Genomic DNA, 15416 nt, shown 5'->3' on the forward strand with positions numbered 1-15416 from the left:
TGGTCCCATGTTATCAGAATAGATGTGAGGGCTGGCTAATGAACACGACTTCACACAGAACAAAGGCAACTTGTGAGCACAATGCCGCTGCATCTTTACGGACACAAAGCCTGATTCATCAAGTTGGCAAATCAAAGTTTGATCTCCGGTGCCCCAGGAGAGCAATTCAATTGAATCATTTGATTCCTGAATAAACAATTGCAATTCGATGACAAAATAATGAACACCAATTATGAAGAACATCTGCTGAAACAAATAAGTGACAGTTTGTTCTTTTTTCCAGGGCAGGGATCTCAGATTCATTTTCTCCCTTTTTAGCTTTGAGCTTCATTTAGAGGCAACACATAATAAAGGCGATGAGACACTAATTCCCAGTTATTTGAAAGTGTCAGATCAGGTGCAGGGCATGATTTTTCCCCCACTCCAAATAAATATGATAGCTATAGTTGCAGGGTTAGGGAGGCAGTTGGGGGTGGTGGTAAATGACTATGGTCATTATTTAATTCCCTCATGCCATCCCCCCTCTCTACCACTGGCTCTCACACACTCATATGCCCACTACTTACAGTAGGAGTGAATACTGTACACTCACACTGTGCACATTTGCCGGGGGGGGGGGTCTGCTCACTGACAAGTGGATTATAGGAGCGGCACTTGTCGTGCAGCTGAAATCCCGTTAGTCCCTCCGGTGGTAAAATATGACATGAGTGCAGCGTTAACACACTGGCGGGTCAGCCCGCAGCCCCCATGGCTCAGGCACAAACAGGGTTAATTAGAGTGGCCGACTTCAAACAAAGCCTGGGTGCCTTTATCACATAGAGCTGCTCGGCACAGCCACGGCACACAGAGAGTCCCGGCCCCGCCACCTCTCAAAACGCTAAATGACGAGTAAACACGTGAAATGTACAGGGCACATGGAAAATAGAATAGGATCTATATCAGGAAAAAAGGTAATACTTCGTTGATGCCTGCTACTGGACAATATTTCCAAATAATGGAGAATATAACCACATTTAAAAAGACAGGAACGGTTACTTTAAATAGACCATTGCGTGAAGTATGAAGTAGAGACAAACCGAGCAAGTTCAGTAGAAAAGTAGGCACACAGGAGGCGAGGTGGAGGTGAGGTGTGCAGACTGAAAGGGCAACACTTATGACTAGTATCATTTGGATACTAGTCATAGTACTTTGGAGTATTTTGTACTTTGGAGTATTTTGTACTTTGGAGTATTTTGTACTTTGGAGTATTTTACAAGAGCGTAGCTCGACCAGGACTGACTGAGCCGGGGAGGCACGCACTTCTGATGTGCATTTGAACTGGTCATCATGAAAGCCCCTTTATGAACGAACCTTACAATGATGAAACTCATGAAGTATAAATTCATGTACAAGATGGCCCACTTAAAAGAGCCCATGTCATACCTCGTAATTCTGAAATGCATTTCAAGTAAGCAAGCTGTTTTGCCAGTGTGGCAAACACATTTTGCCAGTGTGGTCAATGAACAAAAAAGTAGAGGATGGAGTCTACATCCCCTGTATTTAACGAGATAGCGGCAAATGTGTGGAAACCACAGCCGAGGTGAAATGCTCACTAAAATGAACATGAAATAATCCACATGTAGGTATACAACAGGATCACATAGAGCAATCATCAGTTGATGTAGCAAAGTCCGATAGCTGACAAAGCTAGAAAACAAAGCTCAATGAATTACTAATTGGAAAATGTGGACTTTTATTTACAATGTGGGCGATGAGGGTTTTGCCCTGTCAAATACAAGACGTCTAACTTGTAATGGTAATAATGTGGCAAACCTTGAAGCAAATTATATCCATTTGAATTATTATAAAGAGAGCAGAGATGGGCAAAATGGTCAGACCTACTTCCATTAAATATGATGAATGCCAAATAACATTTGAGCTCAAATAAAACGGATGAATTCCACACAGTCTGTGCTAATCATCTGAAATAATTACTAAGAGCTGTGGCTCTGAAACTAAACATATAATCCTCTTTTTCCGCTGTAACCGAATTTAACCTCCAGCGCCATTCAAAAATCTGATATAACATTTCAGGGGGATTAAATTAGTCGAAGCAACTGTTGACTAATTCAAGTGAATGGGAGCACATGGATGGTAATTAATAAAAACAGCCTCCACTCCGCCTCTTCTAAACTGGAAACCATCCCGCAGAATTCCCATAATAACCATGTCATTGTAAACCTTTGACTCTTTCTTTATTAATACAGCGAGGACACGATCCATTTGAAGAAACGTCATCTCAGTTTCCTTGGTCAACCACCTAATACATTTAACATTCCACATTTTTTAAAGCAGATTTTTAGTATTGGCACAATATAGGACATTTTCCAAGTGAGCTACTGATTTGGAAACAAATATGGTGTTACTGATACATTTTTCCCCAATACAACAAACAGTGGTTGTAGAAACCTATAAATCACATTTTCAGAGTAAATCAATAATGAATTGCAACACTCATGCAACATTGCTTCACTACATTTACCAACATATTAATATAAACATTCGCAGAAAATACATGGTGTTTTATAGAATTGAAATGTCAAAAACACTTAATGATGTATTTTACATTAGCTAAATGCAAGGTAGGTAGCATCTTTGAAATTCAACACCAGATTATGTATTGACAAATGTCTATTGACTGATGACTAAATTAATTCATAGCTCTTCAGTACTTATACTGCTTTAAACACAATACTGATTCATTAATGTGCAATTACTGCTCACAAAATCACCTGTACAACCCAACATGCAACGCAGGAATACACATTTTCATATATTATATATATATCCCTGCGTTGCATGGTGGATTTTACAGGTGATTTTACATACTCACACATACACAAACATACAACTACCATATCTCATGAGGCGACTTTTTAACAAATAAATCAACTTTAATTAAATGTTTGTAAGAACATGTGCAAGAGACCAACTGAAAGCTTAATTTTCTTTTAGAGGATAAAAGTTTTTTTTTTTTTAAAGCAGCAAGAGATGACTCAAAATGAGCAAGTCCACGAACTGGGGAACATCCCGTCTTCAGCCCCATGGCCCCAGAGAAAGGGGGGAGAAAGCAACAGTGAGGAATGCCCACACATCTCTACCCCTTTCCGTACGAAAACTAAACCACCACTACCTACCACCTCTTTCCCCTCTGTGACATGTCCCCCTCTGTAGTGAAGGTCTAAAACCAATTACACTGGGACTCCGAATGAAAGTGACAGGGAGAGAAAGGCTCCCGTTTCTCTTCTTCTGCCCCTCATCAGTTCCCTACACACAGGCATGGAGCGCTGCTTGCTGACTGCCGCTGTGGACGAGGTGGCATGGGCGAGGAGAGGGGGGCGGGGGAGGCAGAGAGAGGGGGACAGCGGAGTGGGATTCTAAAGTTCACGGTCTTCTTACAGAGGAATAATACAGCCATTGTCTCTTGGCAATACCACTACTTTATTTTATACAATCTGGCAAGGAACCTGCAGTGGAGAAAAGGACCAGTGCTCGCCACCACACTCCCCTTTCCAAAAATAATTATTCTAATTATGCTGGCAATAATAAAGATAATAGTAATATAACGATGCCGGGGATAACGAGTCCTCCCCTAATGAACACAGGGCACTGGGAGTTTCAAAGCCCTTTTATCCAGCCCGACTGGGCTCATTTGTATCTACTGGCCACAATAGACTACTGTGAATCCCCCTACCCCTCCTCGTCTCTCAGCAAAGTCTACAAATTCCACTCGTCTTTTTTTTCTCCTTCGCTCTCCCTCCTTCCACTTTAACCTCTCCCCATCGCTGCTGGAGCGACAGGGCTGTCAAAGGTTGTCTGGCCTCGCTGACCACAACAAGCAAGTTAATCTGCCCCGGCGCTGGGTCCGACTCGTCCCAGGGCATGTTTTTTTTCCCTTTTTTTCTTCTTCTGTGCGCTTTAATTGCTGCCGCTGCGTGTCAGAGCTCATGAGCGGAGTGCGATGCTCCGCACACTCGGTAAATTAGAATGAACTAGAGGTCTGACAGAAACGGTGCAACACTTTTTGGTCCTTTATTTCAACGCCTTCACTCAACCTTCCTTAACTAGATGACACGAGCCGAAGCTGGCAAAATATTGGTTTTACTTATGGCAAGGGCTGACTCATCCGTGCACTGCAGAAAAGTTGAATTTACAGTCAGCAGATGAATAGTTTTTTGTGAACAAAATATTTACTCCGCAAATGGATATTTATTTTCCTGAAGACAAACTAATGTTAAACACTGAACAAGAACAAATAAGCACAGCGCCGGCAGAACAATATTTCAGAAATGGCATACTGAACTGAGACGACAAGAGACTTGGAAGAGAAAAAAACAAGGGGACATGAGTGACAAGGCTCCTACAGAGAGGACTGACATTGACAACAGACACAAAAACAAACCATCCACTATTTTATAATCCACTCAATGTGAAGTTGAAGAATGGAGTAAAAAAAAAAATGTTGTGTCTTTTTTGAAGGATCTAAAAGAAGAGGGACGTTTTTTTTTAAAGAACAAATGGGAAAGAACGCGGAAGAAAAAAACAGCTTGGTTGCTGCCAACTTACCATCCACCAAGTCCTGGCTGAGATGTCGTAGCAGAGCTGCCATTTGATGGAGCCTTCCGTGGTTTTGCCTGCCATTACGCTGTCAGCAAGCTTCATCTGATGCTGGTGCACTCACCGGAGATAAGATAACTAATTGAGGAAACATTTGCACTGGCATGTTGGGCAACATGTAGCCCGCTCCATACCATATGGAATCATGGGTAAAAAAAAAAAAAAAAAAATCCTTGACAATGAACCAATCTCAAGCAGACCCCGTGGCAAGGTGAGCGGCAGTCATCTGCTCACAGAGCGCGCAGTCTTTAAAAAAAAACACACACACACCAGAATGATGAGCTTTTTTTCCACATCACCGAGTTCTTGGGGTCATTTCTTTCTCCCTCTGTAATTAGGGCTTGTTCTTCATTATCACCACCCCACCACTAGCCCTGTTGACTTGGGTCTGCACAAGTTCTTATTTTTTTCCTGACTTTCTGATCTTTTTTTTTTGTGTGGAGTGGAGAGATTTAATAGGACAGAGTCAGGTAGAGAGAGAGAGTGAGGGCAGTGGGCTGAAGCGCTACAGGCTATTAGCCTGAAATTTCTGCCGGACAGATGGAACTGCTTAAAGACTATCATGCGATGTTTTGTTTTGCCCCCCCTCTTTTCCCTCTCCTGGCAAATGTCTATCTTTTGGCATAAATACCTCCAGACAATAGGATCCACTAAAGCCCATAAAATATGGACATGGGGGTGCTACATTTTACAGGCTGCCTTACTTTACACTGCTAATATTAATTGATCTAGACAGAGTCCGGACATTATGTGGAGGAATTCAAGGCTGCGTGTAGCAATGCTGTCCAGAAGACACTTCACACCTTTAAAAAATGGATACGTAAGTAAACCACTTTACATTGAGTGTAAAGTGCAGAACATAACAAATGTTGAGTACTATTACAGACGATATTCTATATACACCTTTAGAAATGTTAAATGTTAATCTTGATTTGAGTACATAACCACGTTCTCCATTGCATGTAGTACAATCAACACTATCTAAAATTCGATTACATGAAAAATATATATTTCATCCCACTTTTGTATGCCGTAACAAATATGATGTACAGTAATACTCTGCTTTCTCTTTTCGGAGTCGTTGCGTGCATTGAGCAGGGCTGGAGGGCCATGAGAGGTGGTGCCCGGCCGGTGCTCTCTGAAGCTCAGGTTCCTCATCAGGGGGAATACCTGAACCGGGGGAGGGAGAAGGAGACTGAGCGTCCATCAAACAGTTCTCCCATTGTAGCATAGCAGCTATGGAATTCGATTCCGCCAGAGATATGGAGAGCGCTTTGGGGAGGGGAACAGAAGTGCACAGGTACACTGAAGACCAAAGACCGCACTGAGTGGTTTTGGAGGGATGTAATCCTCATTTCACCTTTTGACAAAGTGACTACTTAAAAAAAAAACTTTCTAGCACACTATGTTCACCAATAAGTTAAGAAATGAGATGTTCCCGACCTTTCTCAGAATGGCTGAGATGTACGGCTAGAATGGTGACGCAAAAAACGATAAGCATGGGGATTCTGATATAACCTTACAAATATGGATTCTTTATTAAAATGATCTTATTAAAATAAATGTATCATCTCCGATGAAGATATCACGACAATGAAGTGAGGCAATATATTACAATGCATCTCAATGTTAAATGCGCAACATGCTATTTCGTTGATCTTTTGATTTCGGGGACCATTTTCTCTAAATGACTCCTTTTCACCATAAATTAGTAATGTTTTATTTTGTTCTGTAATGATCATTCCAGGTCATTTCTGGATATCAATGCAAGCTGTATTATTGAGTTAAAAGTCAAGAGGTTAAGATTTCCTTGATGAATATAATCACAAGTAAATGAATACCTCCTATTCTCGTTTTGCATAGCTGACCACGGTTGGCAATGTACGTCATTTTGCTGTTACGTTTAGTGGGGATGATTGTTTGCAAAGACCAGAGCTGTGTGAAGTTCAGATTGGTTACTTGTTGTGTATGTGTGTGTATGTGTGTGTATGTGTGTGTGTGTGTGTGTGTGTGAGAGAGAGTGAGAGAGGGGATGGAAGCCGCGTCACGCGGCCAGCGAGGGGCTGTTCACTGTACACACCAGGTCAGCAGCGGCCAGACAGCCTCTACAGTCTACACCATGATCACTTGCGACGCAAATTGTAAGGCTTCATTACAACCCTTTGCACTTTGGGTTAAAGTTTGACAGACAAATTAGTTCAGGACACATACCCGCACAGACAAGGCTCTCAGGTCTGAATCATATACGATCATTAATTGAGCAAACATTTTGACATTTCCGCCTCAAAAGCACATTTGAAAAATAAAAAGATGAAATATGTAGATTTGATAAAAGTTGAATAATAAGAATACAATCACGAGGTTGCTACTGAGTATTGTCACTGAGGTGAATAGATGTGAACTGTAATCACGTTGTATGATATGGGACTGTCACGTGTTTAGCTGACGTTAGGGCGGGTGTAGCGAAATGCTTGTGCTTCTAGCTCCAACAGCGCAGTAATATCTAATAAGTAATATCTAACAATACACACAATCTAAAGTAAAGGAATGGAATTAAGAATATATATATTTGGCACGAGCAATGTCAGAGTGGCATAGACTTAGATACAGTAGAATAAGATAGAATACAGTATATATATATATTTATAATATGAGATGAGTAATGCAAAATATGTAAACATTATTAAAGTGATTAGTGTTCCATTATTAAAATGGCCAATGATTTCAAGTTTATGTATATAGGGCAGCAGCCTCTAATGTGCTAGTGATGGTCATTTAACAGCCTGATGGCCTTGAAATAGAAGCCGTTTTTCAGTCTCTCGGTCCCAGCTTTGATGCACCTGTACTGACCTTGCCTTCCGGATGATCGCGGGTGAACAGGCAGCGGCTCGGGTGGTTGTTGTCCTTGATGATCTTTTTGGCCTTCCTGTAACATTGGGTGCTGTAGGTGTCCTGGAGGGCAGGTGGCTTGCCCCCGATGATGCGTTGGGAGAGCCTTGCAAGCTAAACACTTAAAACATTTGAGGATACGAAAACAGAGCTAAAGAGTTAAAGCAGAAAGCCAATTCTGCCAGCTGACCAGTAGAAGGCAGTGTTGCACTGATGGGCTTTACTGTCAGAGTACTTCACAGTTCGATGAAGTTTTTACAAGTTAAGATTGACAATCACATTCTCTGTTCCATTCACATACTATAAAAAACAAACACTTTTAATTCTCTCTTGCTTACCTTTTTCGCAGTATGTAATATCATCAACAGTGCAGTTTACTGTCAGAAGTAATACACACATGAATTTCTGCAATAAAAAAATGACAGAGCATCAATGCCAATTCCCATATTATTTTTACACGGATACCTTTATTTTAACCAACCGTTTACTAAATCACGTAAATTAGGCCGCACGTAAAATATATTCATTATACAAATATCATGGAGCTGCCCGATTGGTGGTCTCTTACAAAACGTCCCTTGAATCACACAACACCATAGCAAAACAAAAATAAATTGCAAATAAGACAAATGGTATAATAAAATCTACTTAGTTCTGTGTCACTACACACTTGGGAGGGAGACGTGCTGAATTGATTTACATATGATGTGCATTATGAAATTTCAGCATATAAAACTGAACGCACTACTAATGCCTGGCAGATATGTTGTTTGAGAATAACATTTGGAGACAAAAATGGGTGTTCATTCTGAGAGGATGAACAATAGGCATCATTCATTTTGGCGGCTCAGCGTCAGAAGGATTTGGTAATCGGGATTTTAATATTTTCAGTTTACCCAATATGGTCACTGTTAAGTGACACATTGGTGCCTAACTACCACCTAACTTTTGTAAAATGTATACTGTTTAAAAAAAAAACAGTAAGCCAGCTAAGTCATAGTACACAACTGTACTTTTTAACAGTTCTAAACTGAAACCTGGAAAAGGGAGAACGCTCGTGCACATTTTTCCAATGTATCACCTAATCCAATCACGTTAAGTTACTTCCTCTTACTAACCCATAATTCAAAATGCTGGAGAAAAAAAAAAACATGATTGTCAACATGTGTTTTGCTTTTCCTCTTTGTGGAACATGGCTGTACCCCTAAGGCAGGCCAGCGTCCTGCCACCCAGCTCTGTCCCGCCACTCTGCTCAGTGAAGCTCGCTGAAACCAGAGGAACAGTCAGCGCCAGTGTTCTGTATGACGTGTCCATATGAGGACTATGAGGTGGAGGGAACTAAGCTGTCCCGGAGTATCCTTATTTGCTTCCGGGGAGAGGATTAAATCAAGTAGACCGATTAACCCAACTTCGAAAACAAGTACCCTACAGTACAAACACTTTCTAATAGCTAAGTTGAACAGTCTTGGAAACTTCTTCCCAGGCACCTTTTGTCCTGTTTTTATCTGCCTTATTGGCACTTGCAGAACATAAGAAGCACTCAGTGAAGCATTTCACAAAACCCAGGAAGCTCTACTCCAAACAAGGGTGTTTATTTTCATGCATTTTTCCTCTCTGATTGTTGTCAGATGCCTTTGTGTTCCAGGTTGTTAAAACTGTAGAGGGGAAAGCATGCAGCAAAATAAATCATATTTATTATATAATTGTCAATGTATATATTATATACGGTGTGATCCATAAACGTCTTTTAACTTAAGCGTCAGGAAACGATTAAATTAACCTAATGGCTCTATCAGGGCCGTCGGCCGTGACATCACACATCGGCAGTGCCAGTAAAGATTCCTCGCATTCATTTCCCAAACATTGTGGCATTTAGGAGCGAGTGAAAAAGCAGCTGCCTGGACCCAAGCTCTTCAGTGCGACAGGCCTGATGGGTTTGGGACTTGGCTGGAGTCTCTTCTGAGCGAGGATGCGGAGTGAGGACAGTAATGGGGACCTGCTGCACGTGTGCTCCAGCGATTAGTAACACACCACACACACACACACACACGCACGCACTCACACACACACACACACACACTCACACACACACACACACACACACACACACACACACACACACACACACACACACACACACACACACACACACACACACACACACACACACACACGCACACACACACACACACACACACACACACACTCACGGGCCTCCTTCCTTGTCCAGGCATCTGCTCCAGTGCACTACAAAATGGGTCAATTTGCCAGAGGACGCCAGAGGAAAACCATTCCATAATGAATCCATTGTGTTCCCAGAGCAACACATTTTAAAATCCCCCTGGAATCAACGGAGTTGAATCCAGCCCACCGTCTACAGTATATGTCTCTATTTAAAACGTAGAAGAAAATACACTCACACAAAACATCGCCAACTTACATGTTATACCACCTACGCTCCAAGGGCAGAATTCTTACTCGGGATACATACACAGAACTTCAACTATAATGCAAAACAACAATGCATCTCAAGTCCCCCAAACCGTCAGGCGAACCGTGTTGTCCACGTCTCAGAAATATGAATCTGTGTTAATCAAATCAAGCCAATTATTCCGATCAAACCCACTGAAAGACAAGGACAAGAGAATCAGAGTATGAATAATGGATGTCATAAAAGAGTATGTGAGACAGCAAAACGCATAAGGTTAATAAATTCAGGTAGTGTGTCCAGTACACAACCTCCAGACCTGACACCTTACATTACAACCACCTGGTCCTATATACATTTGTGTGTGTGTGTGTGTGTGTGTGTGTGTGTCCAAACACACAGAATACTGAGTCTACAACCGGCCACAGAGCCCAGAGGGCTGGCAGATACGGGCTACAATAGAGGGAGGGGGAAGTAAAGGAAAGGAAGGGCCATGAGTACCATCTGCCTCTCCAATGCTGACAGAGCCAAGACGTGCGGTCAATGGCTCTCCTAAACGGGAGATTTCAAATGTGCTTGCTTACTGCCATGTGCTTTCAGAGGTGAACTATGTCCAATGATATTGGGGGATCTGCTGTTTTACATGTCGACTTGGAATGAATCTATTTGTGCCTTTGTGTGCAAAGACGAGGGAAATTATTATTGTCAAGGCCAATGATTGTACACAAATGCTTCCATTTAAGTTCAATCTTTCCAATATTTGCAGTTTGCTACTTTTCAATGGAATGGTTCATTAGTAAAAAACAACAACAATGTTACAACATGGACAAGGAATCTTTCAAATGTCACAAGAAACATCCAATAAAGTAGAAGCTTAGCAAGCAAACACAAACTTGAGTGACCCCCAACTACAGATTAATGACTGGTTAGCGTGCACGACCTCTCCCTGGTTTTATTTTCCTCAGAAAACAATCGCCTGGCGCCCTTGGAGGCTATTTATACCCTGGGAGCTTTAGCCATGTCTTAATGTATCATCAGGTTGGACTCATCAATTTGTGGAGGGTGAGAGTTGATGGTCAAGTTGGCAGAAATACACAACTTTGGAGGAATTCCGTTTATTTCTATATATTGTTTTGTTGCCTTAGTGATAAATATAAACAGGAGCCCTGTTCTCTCCTGAGGGCCCTGCAGACACTTGGAATTGTAGCCAAATGACGTCGAGGCATGACAAATGCCAAAGTGCTACATCTTCCCCAGAACAAGATATTGTGCAGTTGTGCCATTTAAAGTCGACAGGCACTACATGCTAGGCGGGGCTGTTACCCTGAGACATGCCCGCTGCGTTGATGTCCATCTTGGCACATCATTCTGAATCAGAAAGAGTGGCGATGCGTGGCGGCCAAAGCTGTCATCCTGATGTCCTATGTCAGCCAGCAGCAACCCACGCTCTGCTCCTCTGACCTTCACTCATCCCACGGTTTGCTGGCGGCCCATGCCACCTTGTCCCCGCCCGGCTGCCCGGCAGTGAGCCCACAATCCAATCAAAACCTACTTTTAGAACATTCCATGCCGTCGCCTACACACGGTTGATTATGCACTGTTACAGAGTACATATTTGATTAATAGTTTTCTAAACGATTTACAGATTTTTACAATCTAACCAATTTGAGCTTGCAGTGGTGGGACTTTTGCACTGGTACAAACCCTGGGAGGCGTAGGACTATCCACAAGAGAAGGAAGATTGCTACACAATTGCAAACACTTCATTAATTTGCATCCCGATATAAATTGTCCCACTCAGGAAGTGAAGAGTTATGACCATCTAAGAGTTAGCCTAGAATTGAGATTTTCACACAAACCTTTAGGCTACACTATCATAAAGGCCCGCACAGACTGTACAATTCCGGCAGTCTTATGCCGCGACTTCGCAGTCCCAGACGAAATGTCCGTGTTGTGGGCTAACTATTATGTCTAGGTCTGCCGACTAAGAGCCACTACGTGTGGTCATGTTTTTTTGAAACAGCTAATTATTGTTCCCAAAGCAAAGTTCACTGCAGGCAAAACAGTGGTACTTAACTGGTTTTGCCTTGGGACCCAAATTGAACCAGGTTGTCTCAAAGAAGAATCGCTAAAATACAATCTGGAAAACTTTTTTTAATGCTATATTGATAGTAAAGGTAGCAATTATATGACAAGGGAACAACATTCCCACCTCTCATTGTCAATCATTAAATGTCCCCTATATTCTTGATGAAGGTCAATAAACTCACTGGCTTGAGACTACACAATCAATCAAAATAGTACTGCTAATAGCTTTATATTGAAAATACTATGATTGAAGAAAACATTTACAAGGATTAAATACTTTTTAAAGGTAGTTCATTATCATTTCAACACACTTTCTACCTGGTTTAAGCAGTTTAAGTTCAGACTGGAGTATCTTCGTGTCATTTTATTTTCCCACAATATTTTTGTTGTTGTTGTAATTTTACTCAGACACCCGTTGTGTTAAGACACACACACACACACACACACACACACACACACACACACACACACACACACACACACACACACACACACACACACACACACACACACACACACACACACACACACACGAAGCCAACAATGTTTCACGACCTTGTTTGTGGTAATATGCCAACCATAATGCAAAATATTGCTGATTACAATGCTGATTGTCACCAAAAACGGTATTAATTCACTTAGTCTCCCCCACCTGATGTTTCTCCCAGTTAAGATAATCTTTGCTTGAGACTGGAAAGTACTTTGTGCGTGAATGACGAGACGGCACACAGTTTAAGAGGAGAAAAGATTCCTTCTTCCATGCAAATGTCGCTGATTAGTATTCAGTTCGATAAAATAAGTCCCAAATGGAGGGTGAACAGATTGTTTTTCATCTGTAGCCTCCTGAAATCAGCCAAAACGAGCTGATTAATAACTCAATGCATGCACACACTCCTACTGAATATGCGTTCACCTGTATTGTGAATAGGCGTAGGCAACATCTTGATTTACCCAGTATATCAATAGAGACATACCATTCAAACAAATAATTCCCATTATGTTGCTATGTAGTTAGATTGGCAAATAAACCAATTGAATGTATGATTGTATAATTGATTCATTAATGCATACATTCAAAAATCAAACATTTCTAATGTAATGATATTGAACTCTAAAGATCTGTCTGGATTAAGTGCCATTCTGTGACTTTAGCTAATATGCATTTGTTTTGCTGCGGTACCTTTTTGGTATCAAGTATCGTGATGGTATCGTGAGTTTAAACCTGGTATCGAAGTAAAAGTTCTGGTATTGTGACAACACTAGCAGCGAACAGACCTCCTTTCTAATCTTTGGGATTTTAATAGAATCACACCCAAAGATACAGCATTGTGGAACATTCTATAGGCTTCTGACAGCGTTCACATGCTCGTTGGATGTGGAGACTACCATTAAGGAGGTCGTAAGTCTGATATGATTGTGTTAAAGTGATTTGAAGTCAGAACAATTCTTTAACCTTTAAGATTTTAGCTAGCTAGTAAATGTTGCTAATTTTAAAGTTAGCTAGCATGCTTAATATGACAATTATGGTCTAACTAGCTACATTATCCATTTTGACATTTGTAAATGTCAAAAAACGGATTTGTCGTCATCTTTTGGTTGAAAAGGGGTGATTCCTCACGAAACAAGAACAAAAACATTTTTGGAGATTTTCATGAAAAATATCCATAGAAGGGTCATTTGGAGGAAGGATTGTTGACATACACTACCGGTCAAACGTTTTAGAACACCTACTCATTCAAGGTTTTTATTTTTTAAACTATTTTCTACATTGTAGAATAACAGCAAAGACATCAAAACTATGAAATAACACATATGGAATCATGTAGTACACAAAAAAGTGTTAAACAAATCAAAATATATTTTCTATTTGAGATTCTTCAAATAGCCACCCTTTGCCTTGACAGCTTTGCACACTCTTGGCATTCTCAAAACCAGCTTCACCTGGAATGCTTTTCCAGCAGTCTTCAAGGAGTTCCACATATGCTGAGCACTTCTTGGCCGCTTTTTCTTCACTCTGCGGTCCAACATCCCAAACCATCTCAATTTGGTTGAGGTCGGGGGATTGTGGATGCCACGTCATCTGATGCAGCGCTCCATCACTCTCCTTCTTGGTCAAATAGCCCTTACACAGCCTGGAGGTGTGTTGGGTCATTGTCTTGTTGAAAAACAAATGATAGTCCCACTAAGAGCAAACCAGATGTGATGGCGTATCACTACAGAATGCTATGGTAGCCATGCAGGTTAAGTGTGCCTTGAATTCTAAATAAATCACTGACAGCGTCACCAGCAAAGCACCCCCACACCATAACACCTCCTCCATGCTTTACGGTGGGAAATACACAGGCGGAGATCATCCATTCACCCACACCGCGTCTCACAAAGACACGGCGATTGGAGCCAAAAATTCCAATTTGGACACATCAGACCAAAGGACAAATTTCCAACGGTCTAATGTCCATTGCTCGTGTTTCTTGGCCCAAGCAAGTCTCTTCTTTTTAGTGTCCTTTAGTAGTGTTTTTTTGAAGCAATTCGATTATGAAGGCCTGATTCACACAGTCTCCTCTGAACAGTTGATGTTGAGATGTGTCTGTTACTTGAACTCTGTGAAGCATTTATTTGGGCTGCAATTTCTGAGGCTGGTAACTCTAATAAACTTTTCCTCTGCAACAGAACTCAGGGTCTTCCATTCCTGTGGCGGTCCTCATGAGAGCCAGTTTCATCATAACGCTTGATGGTTTTTGAGACTGCACTTGAAGAAACTTTCAAAGTTCTTGACATTTTCCGTGTTGACTGACCTTCATGTCTTAAAGTAATGGTCTTTTCTCTTTGCTTATTTGAGCTATTCTTGCCAAAATATGGACTTGGTCTTTTACCAAATAGGTCTATCTTCTGTATAACACCCCTAACTTGTCACAACACAACTGATTGGCTCAAACACATTAAATTCCACAAATGAACTTTAAAGAAAGCACACCTGTTAATTGAAATGCATTCCAGGTGACTACCTCATGAAGCTGGCTGAGAGAATGCCAAGAGTGTGAAAGCTGTCATCAAGGCAAAGTGTGGCTATTTGAAGAACCTCAAATATATTGATTTGCTTAACACTTTTTTGGTTACTACATGATTCCATATGTGTTATTTCATAGTTTATGTCTTCACTATTATTTTACAATGTAGAAAATAGTAAAAACAAAGAAAAACCCATGAATGAGTAGGTGTTCTAACACTTTTGACCAGTAGAGTATGTATCTTAAAGCAAATCTGATAAATAATGAATTGATGTTCCCACTCTGGAACTTTGATATGCCGTGGTCACCAACCAATCGTCAATCTCCAAGGCATTCCTAGTCGTTCG

The 15416-nt window shown here is 41.2% G+C and overlaps 1 protein-coding gene across 6 annotated transcripts in view; it reads right to left on the minus strand.

Annotated features, from left to right (window-relative positions):
- The window catches only part of nfia (nuclear factor I/A), a 182009-nt gene extending 176825 nt beyond the window's left edge, over positions 1–5184 (minus strand). For 2 of the 6 annotated variants that reach the window (XM_042321992.1, XM_042321993.1), the window contains exon 1: positions 4606–5178. In XM_042321992.1, coding sequence (XP_042177926.1) covers positions 4606–4701 — 96 coding nt within the window. In that variant the 5' untranslated portion in view covers positions 4702–5178. Of the gene's footprint in view, positions 1–4605 lie in introns of all 6 variants that reach the window. The other 4 variants (XM_042321988.1, XM_042321987.1, XM_042321989.1 and 1 more) reach the window with 4 other exon arrangements.
- Between the last annotated feature and the right edge of the window lie 10232 nt (positions 5185–15416).

Source organism: Oncorhynchus tshawytscha, linkage group LG05, assembly GCF_018296145.1.
Source record: "Oncorhynchus tshawytscha isolate Ot180627B linkage group LG05, Otsh_v2.0, whole genome shotgun sequence".
NCBI classification, from domain to species: Eukaryota; Metazoa; Chordata; class Actinopteri; order Salmoniformes; family Salmonidae; genus Oncorhynchus; species Oncorhynchus tshawytscha.